General features: G+C 45.9%; 1 protein-coding gene across 2 annotated transcripts in view; it reads right to left on the reverse strand.

Annotated features, from left to right (window-relative positions):
• KIAA1328 (KIAA1328 ortholog) overlaps positions 1-15,158 on the reverse strand; it is a 266,686-nt gene that overhangs the window by 35,001 nt on the left and 216,527 nt on the right. For both annotated transcript variants that reach the window (XM_063128321.1, XM_063128320.1), the window contains one exon: positions 9,204-9,312. In XM_063128321.1, the coding sequence (XP_062984391.1) occupies positions 9,204-9,312 (109 nt within the window). The remainder of the gene's footprint in view (positions 1-9,203; positions 9,313-15,158) is intronic.

Consider the following 15,158-nt stretch of genomic DNA (forward strand, 5'->3'; position numbering starts at 1 on the left):
GATTCAGTTTAAAGCCCTCCTAATCAAGTTCTTCATGCTGTGGCCGAACACATTCTTTCCAGCCCTTGTGAGGTGCAACCCATCCCTTGCCAGCAGTCCATGTTCCAAGTAGCGTAGCCCGTGGTCACAGAATCCAAAACTCTCACGTCGGCACCACCTTCATAGCCAGTCGTTCATCCGGAGTATTTTTCTTTCCCTTTGTAATCCTCTTCCAAGAACCGGGAGGATGGATGAGAAAACTACCTGGGCCCCAAAGTTCTTCAGTTTCCTTCCCAGAGCTTCAAAGTCTGAAATGATTTCTTCGTAGCTCTGCTTGGCGACATCATTTGTTCCCACATGGATGAGAAGAAAGGGGTATGTGTCTGTGGACTTTATGAGCTTCGGTAACCCTTCAGTCACATCTCTAATCTGTGATCCAGGGAGACAGCACATCTGGCGAGTCCATGGGTCTTCACGACATACTTGGGTTTCAATCCCACACAGCAGGGAGTCTCCCACAACGACTACTCTTCTCTTTTCTTGGTTGACCTACCTTCTGCCTCTTGTTCATTGTTGCACGGTGTCTGCTGCACTTCTTCCTCTGCAAACTGTCCTTCAGACTCATCCTCCAGAAGCTGAAAGCAGTTGCTTAACTCTAATGGTTCCACCGGTGCAGAATGCCTTCTAGTTCTTCTGCTCCTGACTGTCACTCTTTTCCAGAGAGTTTCCTCTTCATTGGCTTTCCTCCCCTCAGCATACTCCACTTCTGCTTCAGCTGGCTGTTGTTCTTCAATCTCATGTGCTTCTTGTTGCTGTTGCAGTTCCACCGTTCGGTCTAAGAACTCCTCGACTTCTCTTATTCCTTGGAGGGTGGACACTCGCCGCTCAAGTCCTCTCACTTTTTCTTCCAAAAGTGCCACCAGCTTGCACTTGTTGCAGGTATACGCCATGTTGAGCTCAGGCAGAAACACGAACATTGCACACCCTTTGCAGGTCACCACCTCTAGGGGCTCCTTTCCATCCATACTGTCTATTTCTGCTTTGTTTTCTCCTTTCTGATTATATTATTATTAGGGTGGAATTGCCTTTGCTTTGTCCTGTCTTTTCTGAAGGTACACAACTGTATGAGTATGTCTTAAGGGAAAATAAGATTTTTTTATTATTATTATTATTTTTGTGGGGTGGGTGGGTTTCTCTTTATGTTTTTCTTTGTTTCCCCCCCCCTCTTTTTTCTTTTCTTAGAGGCCTCCCCCTTGGTCTCCTCTTCCCCTACACTCCCCCTGTCAAACTCCTGTTTGCTCTTCCTGTTCGCCTTCCTGTTGCTCTCTGTTCGCTCGCTCTCTGGGAACTGGCTTACTTTTCTAGCTTCTACTTGAGCTGGGCCAGCTGCTCTTCCCTGCTTCTGCTCAGCTCCAAGTCAGGTAACAGAATGAGGTCACTGGGAGGCCAACAACAATCAACAGCAATCAGGCCCCTGATTGCTGAGTACAGAGTACAATCAGCAATCAGGCCACACCCCCTTCAAGTCCTGCAGCAACTCTCCACACCGACCCTCTTCACTCAGCACTCAGGAGCACATGGCAAGCACACGGCCTCTTTGAATTGGCAGCCTCCTGGATTTCCTTGAGGGTTCTCTTCTTCCCCTTTCCTTGGTCTCCTCTTCCCCTACACTCCCCCTGTCTAACCCCTGTTCGCTCCCTCTCTGGGAACTGGCTTACTTTTCTAACTTCTACTTGAGCTGGGCCAGCTGCTCTTCCCTGCTTCTGCTCAGCTCCAAGTCAGGAAACAGAATGAGGTCACTGGGAGGCCAACAACAATCAACAGCAATCAGGCCACTGATTGCTGAGTACAGAGTACAATCAGCAATCAGGCCACACACACTTCAGGTCCTGCAGCAACTCTCCACACCGACCCTCTTCACTCAGCACTCAGGAGCACATTTATTTATTTATTTATTTATTTATTACATTTTTATACTGCCCAATAGCCGAAGCTCTCTGGGCGGTTCACATGGCAAGCACACGGCCTCTTTGAATTGGCAGCCTCCTGGATTTTCTTGAGGCTTCTCTTCTTCCCCTTTCCTTGGTCTCCTCTTCCCCTACACTCCCCCTGTCAAACTCCTGTTTGCTCTTCTGGCTATGGGGGTGGTATGTAAGTAAAATAAATAAATAAATAAATAAATAAATAAATAAATAAATGATCTCATTGAGGAGACCCACCCCACAGTTTCCTGGGACATCAGTTGAAAACTGTTGGGTGAAGATGGAGGCAAGGGGCTGGTTTAGTTGACCCAGTAAGTCACTGGCAGGAAAACTACAGGCCAGGATTCAAACTTGCATCCCAGATCTTCATGCTTGAGCATGCCCAATGGGATTATTTTATGCCCCTCACCACTTGAACAGCAGATTTCTCCTTTGCCATATCACAATCTGTTTTCAATAGTGATTTACATGCAACATGGAGGCAGGGGACTGGTGCTTAATCGATAAAAGCCTTAAGTCCCCCCCTGGATACGTGGAATTAGTTGCATAGTTCATAGGATCCCAGCCATCATGTTTTGCAACTTGATTAAACTAGGAAAATAACTGGAGGCATCGTTAGCTTTTTCTCATTCAGAGCACTAACTTTTTGGAGCCTTTGAGTAGCCCAACATGAAGGCGTCCAATGTAGAAATATATAGATCCCCAATGACAGAGGTATTGCTACGGCATGCCAGTGCATGGCAAGTTAGCAGGCCAACCCTTCATTGCAGCACCATCTACCAAGACGTTCTTCCGGGGAACTTCCCGACGGGTTTTGCCATTGGACACAGCTGATATAGTCCAATTATAATGTGTTGTAGCTGTGTGTCAAGGCAAATGAATCCCCTTCCACAAGAGTCCCTCGAGCAAAAAGGCTGTCAAAAAGGCACAGACAGTTTGAATTATTATTATTATTATTATTATTATTATTATTATTATTATTATTACTACAACAACAACAACATAATATCTATTTATTACCCGCCTCTCCCTCTGGAACATATAATTGTTTAAAAACATATAAAACTAATACATTATTAAAAAGCAGCACATTATTAAAAGGGATCTTAAAATTCAACTGGGTAGGCCTGCCGGAAGAGATCAGTCTTTATGGCTTTCTTAAATCCTGGAAGCCTGTTAAGTTGACGAATCTCTCCTGGCGAGCCATTCCACAAACTGGGACCGGCAGAAGAAAAGGTCCTCTGGGTAATGGTTGTCAGCCTTGTTTTTGTTGACTGGAGTAAATTCTTCCCAGAGGACCTGAGTGTGTGGGGCGGATTGCACGGGAGAAGGTGATCCTGCAGGTAACTTGGACCCAAACCATGCAGGGCTTTAAAGGTAACAACCAACACTTTATACTTTGTCTGGAAACTAATTGGCAGCCAGTGAAGTGATTTTAAAGCTGGTATAATATGGTTCCCCCTAGATGTACCGGTGACCAACCTGGCTGCCATATTTTGCACCATCCTTGTTGAAACGGGATCCAGGCACAAATGAAGACGGTGGCAAAGATGGCACTATTCATGCTTAGAGTTTTAAAAGAATATAACCAACCTACAATGTGCCGTTTTCACAGCGCTGTAAATTTCGTATTTATTTTGCGAGCGTGAGATAGATGGCTTATTTCTGCATACAGAGGTTGCCGGCTAAAATCAGGATAAGCGGTATTAATGTCCTATGGTCAGTATTATTGAACCTCCAAAGCAATAAACTACGAGTCGATAAATATTACATTTGCAACATAGTTAACATTCTCCTACTGTCTCTGGCACTTATTACACATTGTAACCGCAAGTCTACAATACATTATTCATATTTGGGGTGTCACTGAGTGATGGATTGCTGTAAGAGAGGCTGTCCTTTAAATAAATCAACAAATAAAAATGCAAATGTTAACATTTTCAGCCACAACTTTTCCCCATCTTGAATGGGGGGAATGAAAATTTCACATTATATCGACAGCAAGCAGAGAGAACAATTAACAACCTACACAGTGAATAAGAGAGATTAATTTGCCAATGTCTGCTTTTATCACTCACATATGGAACTATATTGGACTTTTCACGATGTTAGTTCTCCTTGGGGAAAAGGTGGGGGAGAACTTATCTCCTCCCAGGCTCAGAACCTCATTCACCATCTTCCCCCTCACAAATCTTTTCTCCTTAAAACGTTTAGAAATTAGATCCCCTCCCCACTTAATGCTAAAATTTAGCCCATGAAAAGGCATTTCTTGGGGAGTTTCCATGGAACAGAAGACGGCTGCAAAAGCCGAAATCTCAAAAGCCAAGACACCGAAATCTCAAAAGCGGTTGCAGTTCTAGGCACAGCTAATTCATATTTTTATTTACTACAAAGCATTTAGTTCAAAAGATCCAGCATGATAATATGGCACTGTGGACTATTCAACATACAGCTCTGGGCATTGCATATTACATCAAATATTAATTTGTTTAAAAGTCCCCAAATGCACATCTACCTGATCGGAGATGTGCAGGGCAAATCACACTATTTCTCCTAACAGCCCCCAAACACAAATTTCCACAATGTAATTTGTTTTTCTAAGAACTCCAAAGGATGCTGCCGTTGTGACTCTCTCAATGAGAGTGTGTCTTGAGTTATTACTTAATATGCGCGCTACAGGAATTTGCAGTGGCTTTTCATTCCAACGTGCACCAAGTTAACTGCAAAAATAAACTTTCGATCGGGTTGAAGAAGAAGAGCGAATTACAGGAATAATCCTACCAGCACCAGCCCTTGGCTCCATCTGATCTCGGTTGATCAATTTCATATGTAACGAAGAGAGAGGAAATGGAAGACACAGGTGTGGGTGTGTGGGTGTCCGCTTCCCAAAAACTGGCTCTTTTTGCCCTCACATCCCCAGCTACTGAAAAATACCTAAACTGGACCAACCAGGACATCAGCCGTCTCCTCTGTTCTCCATTCCCTGACATGACAGGCAAAGTCAGTGTGCCCATGGCTGAAGCAGGAGTGGCAAGTGACCCACCCAGGAACAGAAGTCCCCTAACCCCCACCCACCCACCCATGCCCTGTTCTGCATGCAACCAGGGGTGGAGATTCTCAGACCCTGGCTGGGGATAGGTCAAATCCAGACCTTTGGGGGGGCCCAGAAGACCACACACCCTCCACCCCCCAATGCTGATCATGTGCTGATTTCTCAGCTCTTGTGCAGTATTCCCTCCCCACCCACCCCAGTTTGAAAAGGTTGGAATTCCTCCCCTACGGCTTAGTTATGTCAAATGCAGGTTTTCGCTAAAATATGCTGGCATTTTGGGTCCCAATCCCTTTGTCTTCAGCCCCAGCACCACCAGAATTTGGCCCTGGGGCTGAAAGAGCTTCCTCAACCCTCGTATAGGACCACCGCACCAGGGGCTGGTTCAACTCAGCTTTGGAGGTATCAGGGTGTAAGGAGAGACTAAGGCTGTTGGACGTCTCTCCTACCCTCCCCTGCCCGGCACAACATTTACTCCAGGTTCACACAGATCTGACCTCTCTCTCTCTCTCTCTCTCTCTCTCTCTCTCTCTCTCTCACACACACACACACACACACACACACACACACACACACACAGAGAGAGAGAGAGAGAGAGAGAGAGAGAGAGAGAGAGAGAGAGAGAGAGCAAGTTTCTGCCTGTCTCCACTTCCAAATCAGCCTCAGAAGAGGAGAGGAAATCGGGGAAAGTTTCAGGTGGAAGGCAAGAAGATGAAGGATTTAGAATGACCACTCTCCCTCTCCCCGTTCGCTCCTCCAAGCCCCTTTCTTTACCAGCACTAATCATCCCCTGTCAGCCCGCCCCCCACAAAAGGGAAAAAGAGTGCTGCCTTGAACAAGTGCGGAGAGCTTCCCACGGATAGGAAGAGCGACTCCACACATCTAGAGTTAAACTCAGGAGACATCAGTTTGCCGGTAGTCATGGGGTCCAACACAGTAAAAGTTGGTGATCCCGATGCCGGTGGGGCGGTGAATCCGCTCCAGGTTTCAGTCAGAACCAGCCAGAACTCTAAAGGTGTTCTCCAACACCTTGGATAGCTCTTTTAGGGTTCTGACTGAAACCCGGAGCGGATTCACCGCCCCACCGGCATCTGAATCATCAGAAGCCACTGGTCCAGCATCCGCCCTTTCCACCCCCCCTTCACTTTCACAACTGGGATTAGGAGAGAAATTCCTAGAAGGGAGGTAGACCAAGCACCCAGCCTTGGGCAGCCCAGGATTCACACGCGTTGCTTCGCCCCTCTGTGCGGGGGGAACCAGGCACTGCTGGCAGCCTCCGTATCCTGACCCCCCCTTCCTTCCCAACAAGCATCAGGCCCCACGAGAGCCAAGGCTGCTGGTTCCACGGATGCTAGTCAATGCTTTGCATGAAACCTGACTTGACTCTCCTTGCTAGAAGTTTAAATAGCCAGGAGTAATTACACATACTGCAAACTCAATTGGTTTCTCCCCCTCCCTGTCCCTGTCCCCGTCCACCCCCCACCCCCGGCCCTCCTGTTAAGACTCAGGTTTTGTTCAGCAAGTTTCAGTCCCAAGCAAAGCAAACCATTAGGGTTAAACCGTTAACTGTGGATTATAACAAACATGCTGACAGATCTTTAACTTTAGTGGCACACCAGCAGCTATAATTCTCCATATTGATTAATTTAGTTAGTTAAACCTGCAATCTAAGCTTATAACCCATTCAGTGATAAATTGAGACTGACCTGCTGCCCAAGCAGGTTTCGTTGATGAAGAATAGGATTGGGTTTAGGTCTCCCACAGAAATACTTGTCCATTTACCATTTTCAATTAGAGAAGCCCATGAGTAAGGGAAAGCAAAACATGGCTCTTTAACCTGGTCAATTATACTAACACACTGCACCAAAAGGAGGGAGGGAAGGAAGGAAGGAGGGAAACACGGGGTGGGGTGGGGAGGGGGGGGAGAGAGAGAAAGCACGCTGAAATGGAAGGGAGAAGAATGTTCTGGAAGTACAGGTGCTCGACGGTTATATTGGTTTCCCATTAGATGTAGAAAAGTCTGAAACAAACTTAAACACAAGGCAGCAATTTGGACAAAGAAAAAATGGCAGCCTGTTGGGTTGTCAAAAGCATCGGAGTCTGGCCAGGTCCCCAGAGAAGATAGGAAGGGTCCTGGGGTGGGATAGGACCTCGGCAGCCCCAGCCTTCTTCACCGGAAGACAAGCTCTGGAGCAAAAGCCCCCCCCCCTCTCGTGGGGAGAGCAGCAGAATCTGAGTAACACCCACCCTGCCTTCCACCCCCTGACTCTCCCTGCGCCCAGCAGATGATTGACACTCAAGGGGAAGGGGACTGTCCAGACCATGTATAAAGCAGACTGGAGCTCAGGGCTTCCCCTCTTCCGATGAGGGAGCAGAAACACTGGCCACTGGGTGAGCAGAGTGCTGGACTAGACGGGCCCTCGGTCTGATCCAGCAGGGCACTCCTTATTGATTGATTTGATTTGATTTGATTGATTACATTTCTATACCGCCCCATAGCCAAAGCTCTCTGGGCGGTTTACAAAAGTTAAAAACAGTGAACATTAAAATGTATACAAAAATTTAAAAACCATCAATATATATATAGCCAAATTGGCACCATCTACCCACAAAAGGGAGGTATCAGCAGTCATGGGGGAGACCCAAGTATTGCTGAAGTACAATAAACTTCAAGGGGGGGGGAACCCTCCAAAGTGGTGGTGGTGGAGTCACCAATGGCAGTGGCTGTCAAGGGTCTCAGACAGGGTTCTTCCCCATATAGTACTACCCATTCCTGGTTTTGGCTGCTGGGGGTGACAACCTGGGGTGTTCTGTGTGCAAAACATGTGGTTTCCCACAGCCCCATTGAGCTATGGCCCCTTGTACAAATGCTAAGAGTAACGTCAGGACCGTATACGCTTTTCCTTCCAGAAAGTGGCTGCTATGAAGTTTGAAGCCAAGAAACGTCTTGGTTATGGCCTGTGCAGAGTGGACCTTTTGCATTACTGTCTAGTAATGTAAAATACTCCTTATGTTCTTATGCCCAAGACCCCAGAAGGATCCTGCACTCGTTGGTTGCCATTTGGTCGATTCACAGCTCAGCAACCTATGGGTAGAGCTTTGGAGGGCAAAGACGATATTCGGAATATTGTACCTGGGAACCAGGGTCTCAGGTCTTGAATTGAAAGAACCGTTTCAAATCTAGCACAGCGTCTGAGCTCGCCTATGACAGGAGGCTGTGCTAGCCCAAGCCATACTCCAGGCAGGGGCCACCTCATCCTCATTATCTACATCACAGCGTGCTACAACCAGAATGCCCAGGATACATCACATCGCTCAGAATGCCCAAAATGCCCAGGAAGGAGGAGGGGTGAGACATTGTTAAGCCTGGTCCTAGATGTGCAAAGAGGCCACGTTACGTCTGCCCTGGAAACAGGGGTCCCCGTCCCAAACTGGAAATGCCCACGTTTGCTGCCATCAGTATCGACCACCACCATTTTAAGCTCATCATTTCATGTACCAAACTATGAGGTGTTTTCCAGCTGTGGTGGGTTTTTCATAGAATACATTCTCAGCATTGAGAAGATCAGAGTGAAGGCAATTGCTCTTATTAACCTTATTAGCCTAGAACGAAAGCAACGTTGTTTTATTCGTCTTTAGTTCTTCACAAGAGCAATATTGCCATTTAAGGTTTCTGAAGGTGACTTAACAGAATCGCTGACTTAATGTGATTTTGTTGCTTCTCATTAAACAGCAAAATAACATGTGTATAAGATGGCTGAAATGAAACACACCAAGAAGCTACGCGGTGCAGTTTGGTGGGCGTAAAGGCAATGATATTGGGAGGAATTAAAAACTTAAAAGTGGACTTTGAAGGGGTGGGGTGGGGAATTCTAACCACAGTGAACAGTTTCTGAAATTATTTACAAATGTATTAAATGTGTCAGGACTTATAACTTAAAAATGCTTCCCCCTCACAGAACCTAAGCAAAAATTAAAGTATTAGAACTTGGCATATTCCTGCATTTCTTATTCTAACAAGCAATTTAAGGCTTACTATAAATGTCACGGGATATGTCAGTTCTAAGTTTATATTATCCAGCTTGAGCAAAACATGAAATATCAGAGCGCCTCAGCTGGTTTCCCCTTGCACATGGGTGAATGTGACAGTTGCGTCTGAGGAATCTTAAACCGGAGATTACCAGCCTTCTTACCGCGAGGTGTCATGCCGGATTGGGGAGGTGGCCGTGGCTACAAGCTCTCGCCTGCTGCCTGTCAGTCCGGGGGATGTAGCCGCATCCTTCCGCGAGCCTGAAGTCATCCCTGCAGAAAGAGAAGAAAGGCAATCAAGACGGGTGTTAGAGGCTGGGAAGTTTTGGACAGTCTTTCTTGCCTCATTTTGCCTTATTTTAGAACATGAGGCCCAAACGACGCACTGCTCTTCAGGGAACTTTATATATGGCGAATCAGCAGCCAACGGAGTCGTTACTGTTGACAGATATGGAGCCGAATATATATTTTCAGGGCCGCCTGGAGTCATAATTGCATAATGCACCACCCACAGCAGACCGTGTGTCACTACTGTGGTTTCAGCAAGTGACAGGTTACCATTCCCTTGTGACCTTCGGACCGATCCTTGCAAATTTCACCCCTGGATTTCCAGTTTTCTCGGGAAACTAGTTGAGAACTCTCAGTACTATTTCAAACATGCATGATAATTTGAGATTCTCAAAAGCACACAAAGAGCCATCAACGACCTATTTTCATTTGGCTGGAAACTCATTCCTTTTGCGCCACCAAAGCTACATATTAGCTGTACAGCTGCACATTAGAAACTAATTCTGAAATCAACCCCCTGGGAACACGGGTGGAAGAATAGAGAGTAGAGGATCAGAGGCCACTTTTTGTGAGGAGTATAATCCATAAATACAGGGCAGTGACAATCAGGCTCTCTTCATACAGGATATATTGCAAACATGTGAACTGATAAAATGAGAAGGTTTACACATCTATTTTCAACTGAAGTGGGTCTGGGAAATACAGGTTTTCTCTGCGAACGAGGCGCACGCATACTTGTTTCCTCTCTAAGAAAGCATTAGTTCTCTGTTGATAAGCCATTAGGTTGAAAAGCTTAATTAAACAGAGATTATCTAGGATTAAATAACCTGTGAACTCCTACGTATTTCCATGTTCAAAAGGGTGAGCTGAAAGAGTTAATTGCCCGGGCACAATCCGGGAACTCACTCACAGCTCTATTCCAGATAAAGAATCATATAAGCCAGGGATGACCAAAATCACGCAAACCGGGGATGACGAAACTCTGCATTCTGTCCCCCCAACCTCCCTTTGCAAGGCCACATAGCCATACAAAGGGCTTCACTGTGATGGAGCATGGTTGAAACACTTCATACAAAACCTACAGAAAGATGACGGACCATTAAAAATTTAACAACCATCCATGGCTCAACTTTTACAAGCACTGTTTGGAACACAGGAAGCTGCCTTACGTGGAGTCAGACCACTGGTCCATCTAGCTCAGCCTTCCTCAACCTGGGGCGCTCCAGATGTGTTGGACTACAACTCCCAGAATGCCCCAGCCAGCTGGCTGGGGCATTCTGGGAGATACAGTCCAACACATCTGGAGCGCCCCAGGTTGAGGAAGGCTGAAGCTCAACCTGACATGTAGACTCTCTCCAAGGTTTCAGGTAAGGGTCTTTCCCAGCCTACCTGGAGATGCCCAGGACTGAAAAACTCATGCCCTGAGTATTTATTTATTTATTTATTTATTTATTACATTTCTATACCGCCCAATAGCCGGAGCTCTCTGGGCGGTTCACAAAAATTAAAAACATTCAAAGTATAAAACAACAGTATAAAACCATAATATAAAATACAATATAAAAGCTCAACCAGATAAAAACAGCAGCAATGCAAAATTACAAATTTAAAACACCAAGTTAAAATTTATTTATAGACTGTTAAAATGCTGGGAGAATAAAAAGGTCTTCATATAATGTAGGTGCCAAGCGAATCTCCTTAGGGAGCTCATTCCACAGCCGGGGTGCCATAGAAATGTAATTAATTAATAAATAAAAATAAATAATAAATAAATAAATAAACAAATATGATGCTGGAAATGCAGCCAGGAGCTTCTGAACCACTCTCCATAGTGCAGGATAGCGATCAGAAATTTTCTTCTGATCCTCCCAGAGTGCAGGACGCGGAATAACGGGCTCAAGTTACAGGAAGCCAGATTCCAGCTGGACGTCAGGAAAAACTTCCTGACTGTTAGAGCAGTACGACAATGGAACCAGTTACCTAGGGAGGTGGTGGGCTCTCCCACACTAGAGGCCTTCAAGAGGCAGCTGGACAAGCATCTGTCAGGGATGCTTTAGGGTGGATTCCTGCATTGAGCAGGGGGTTGGACTTGATGGCCTTGTAGGCCCCTTCCAACTCTGCTATTCTATGATTCTGTAAGCAAAACTCCTGGTACGGAAAAGACCACCTCAAGCGCCCTCCTGTCGCCCCTTTGCCTCTTAGCGCCCCCCTATGCAATCCCACCGCCCCCAAGGGGGGCGTATTGCCCACTTTGGGAACCATTGCTTTAACATGCTGCAAAACATGTAGAAGAAAACAGCATTCACAAACGTAAAGGATTTGGACCAGTTTTGTTATTTACAATCGATTCCCCGTTTCAGGGAGAGAGCACTGCATTATCCTAGCACAGGGGGCTCTTTGCTCATCCAAGCAAAATGAACTCACTATTTAGATTAACCCTTGCAAAACTGGCATTTCTTTTTTAAATGCGGGAGTGTGCAGCCACCCACCCACATGGAACTGTTTAAAGTAGTCCGTAATGTACAATCGCCATAGACATTATAGGAAGGAGGATCGAGGACTCAAGCTGCTGATTCCAAATGGCGTTGCAGGATCCTGTAGGAGACCAATGAGCCAGAAGGGCGTTCGCACAAGTTCCTATGTGCAACCACGACGCCTTCTGCATTTAGTCCAGAATATCCAATAGGCAATACCCCAGTGAGGTGGGGGTTGGATGTGTGTGTGTGAGACAATCTGTTAATTACTACAAATCATTCCTTTGACTGTCAAGCCAGCATTTCTCAGCCTATAATTTCCCCCACCAAATTGCTATAAAAAGGGGTGGGTAGGAATACAAGAACTACGGGGCAGGGTCAACCATTCTAAGCCATTGAATCTTTGGGAAACCCCGAGAAAAGTCCTAAAAACAATGGGGAGAGGTATCAATTGTAATACGTGGCATTTAAAGGAAGGAGGAGAGGGAGTGAAAAAGAAATAATGACGGTTTTTAAAAAAGAAAGGAAAAGGAAGGAAGGAAGGAAGGAAGGAAGGGGGGGGAGAGAAGAAATCCATCAGTGAAAATTGCCCCTGAAAACTTCACAGAATTGTAACGGCTTTCTCTCGCTTAAATTGATTGGTGTAGCAACGTTATGAGATGACTATTAGAATTCATTGCGCGCCACAGAAAGAGCTGAAATGTCAGCACACTATACAGCAAAAGTAATGGGTCCTGAACTCCTGTTAGTCAAAAATGATTTTGTTTCAAATTAGAAATTGATTTCTTTTGGACACAAGCCCTTTGCCGGCTTCCAACTTTTGTAGCTGAGCCTTGGAAGAGATTAACCTCACCCTCTGTTCGGGTCCCCCTCTGATGATACCCTTTCAAAAGTTTCTTCACAGCGAATGCTTTTTTAATGTGGCCACGGTCTTAACCAATAACACAAGTTGTTTGTTCCTTGGAGAGCTGCACCACATTTTGCCTTTCTTCTTATTTTTCTGCTGACACAAATCACAAACTCATTGACAACTTTAAAAGGAAAGGAAAGGAAAGGAAAGGAAAAAAGAAAAGCGCGGAGGGGTGGGAAAAGCCAGCTCATAAGCGAACCAAAGATTACGTTAGGCTGTGTGGCAAAGCACCAGACGGCTCCAATTTGTTTCTCCTTTACTTCACAAGAAAGGCTGCTTTGCTCTGCTCCTTAAGTGGATACACTAAGCTAAGAGAAGAAACGCTATGCTACATTAGCGGGCTGGAAAATGCGGGGTTTCCAAGGTGGGGGTGGGAGAGAGAAGGGGCAAAAGATTGCACCACACACACAAAAACACTCCCAATTTTCTTTCGGTAAGAAATCGTGAAGCTACCCTGCTGGTCACCTATTTACAGGACTGGGTGCTACCTCAGCGGACACAGCAGCACGTTCAGTATGTAGTTAATCAAGGTCTCAGGTTAGGATACAAAGCTGTCGTTATCACTTGTTAATATTACCTTCACATCCACCTGCGTAAGAGTGTGGTGGCAGAAGGTAGATTGGGGTTCATTGGTAGATTCTAGTCATTTCCTAGAAGACTATCTAGTGACTGTTGATGGCTAGTGAGTAGTCATTTCCTAGAAGACTATCTAGCAACTGTTGATTACCCTCCGCCCGGGCAATGGGACTTTCCCACTCCTTCCTCCCCGCTATGACCCTAGAATCATAGAATCATAGAATAGTAGAGTTGGAAGGGGCCTATAAGGCCATCAAGTCCAACCCCCTGCTCAATGCAGGAATCCACCCTAAAGCATCCCTGACAGATGGTTGTCCAGCTGCCTCTTGAAGGCCTCTAGTGTGGGAGAGCCCACCACCTCCCTAGGCAATTGGTTCCATCTTCATACTGCTCTAATAGTCAGGTAGTTTTTCCTGATGTCCAGCCGGAATCTGGCTTCCTGTCACTTCAGCCCGTTATTCCGTGTCCTGCACTCTGGGATGATGGAGAAGAGATCCTGACCCTCCTCTGTGTGACAACCTTTCAAGTATTTGAAGAGTGTTATCATGTCTCCCCTCAGTCTTCTCTTCTCCAGGGAAAACATGCCCAGTTCTTTCAGTCTCTCCTCATAGGGCTTTGTTTCCAGACTCCTGATCATCCTCACTGCCCTCCTCTGAACACGCTCCAGCTTGTCTGCATCCTTCTTGAATTGTGGTACCCAAAACTGTACACACACCCAAATCTACTCCCTCAGAGGGTAATTGGCTTAAGTTTGGCTAGGATTAGGAACTAGGGCTTCTATTGCATGATTGGTGCTAAAAGCAGAAACATAAATGCTCCATTTTTAAAGTAACAACATAGAAATCTTGTTCCCAAAGTAACAGCAATCATAAATAATATGCTTTCTTCTATTATTCCTTTGAAAGAAAATATTCAATATGTCGTTGCTGTGCCTGTATCTCTGATCTGTTTGTATCACACCTACTGACCAGCTATCTTAGGTAAAAAGGGGTATATAGAATCATAGAATAGAAGAGTAGGAAGGGGCCTATAAGGCCATCAAGTCCAACCCCCTGCTCAATGCAGGAATCCACCCTAAAGCATCCCTGACAGATGGTTGTCCAGCTGCCTCTTGAAGGCCTCTAGCGTGGGAGAGCCCACAACCTCCCTAGGTAACTGGTTCCATTGTCGTACTGCTCTAACAGTCAGGAAGTTTTTTCGGATGTCCAGCTGGAATATGACCTCCTGTAACTTGAGGCTGTTATTCCGTGTCCTGCACTCTGGGAGGATCAAGAAAAGATCCTGGCCCTCCTCTGTGTGACAACCTTTTAAGTATTGGAAGAGTGCTCTCATGTCTCCCCTCAATCTTCTCTTCTCCAGGCTAAACATGCCCAGTTCTTTCAGTCTCTCTTCATAGGGCTTTGTTTCCAGACCCCTGATCATCCTAGTTGCCCTCCTCTGAACACGCTCCAGCTTGTCTGCGTCCTTCTTGAAATGTGGTGCCCAGAACTGGACGTAGTACTCAAGATGAGGCCTAACCAGGGCCCCTTATCAAACAAGGGGCAAATTTATGGTGGCAGTGGAAGGGAATGATGGGATACCCTACCTAGGGTTTTACCACATTTGGTGTGAGTAGAAGTGGGATTGTCCCACTGAAGGAACAAATTCTTCCCAATAGTGGGAACTGCCCTAGAATAGAGTGTCCCCCCTAGGGTGTTTCTCCACAGCCTCCAAACCAAAATGGTGCATCATGTTTTCCCATTCTGACATTGTGGTAATGATGAGGGGAAGTGGAAGCATGGCTGTTCATGACGATAACTGGACCGTGGTGCTCTCAATGTATAAAGTTGTCATCGTTATGCACTGGAAGGCAAAACAACATTAAACTGTTA

Source organism: Elgaria multicarinata, chromosome 6, assembly GCF_023053635.1.
Source record: "Elgaria multicarinata webbii isolate HBS135686 ecotype San Diego chromosome 6, rElgMul1.1.pri, whole genome shotgun sequence".
Taxonomy (NCBI): domain Eukaryota; kingdom Metazoa; phylum Chordata; class Lepidosauria; order Squamata; family Anguidae; genus Elgaria; species Elgaria multicarinata.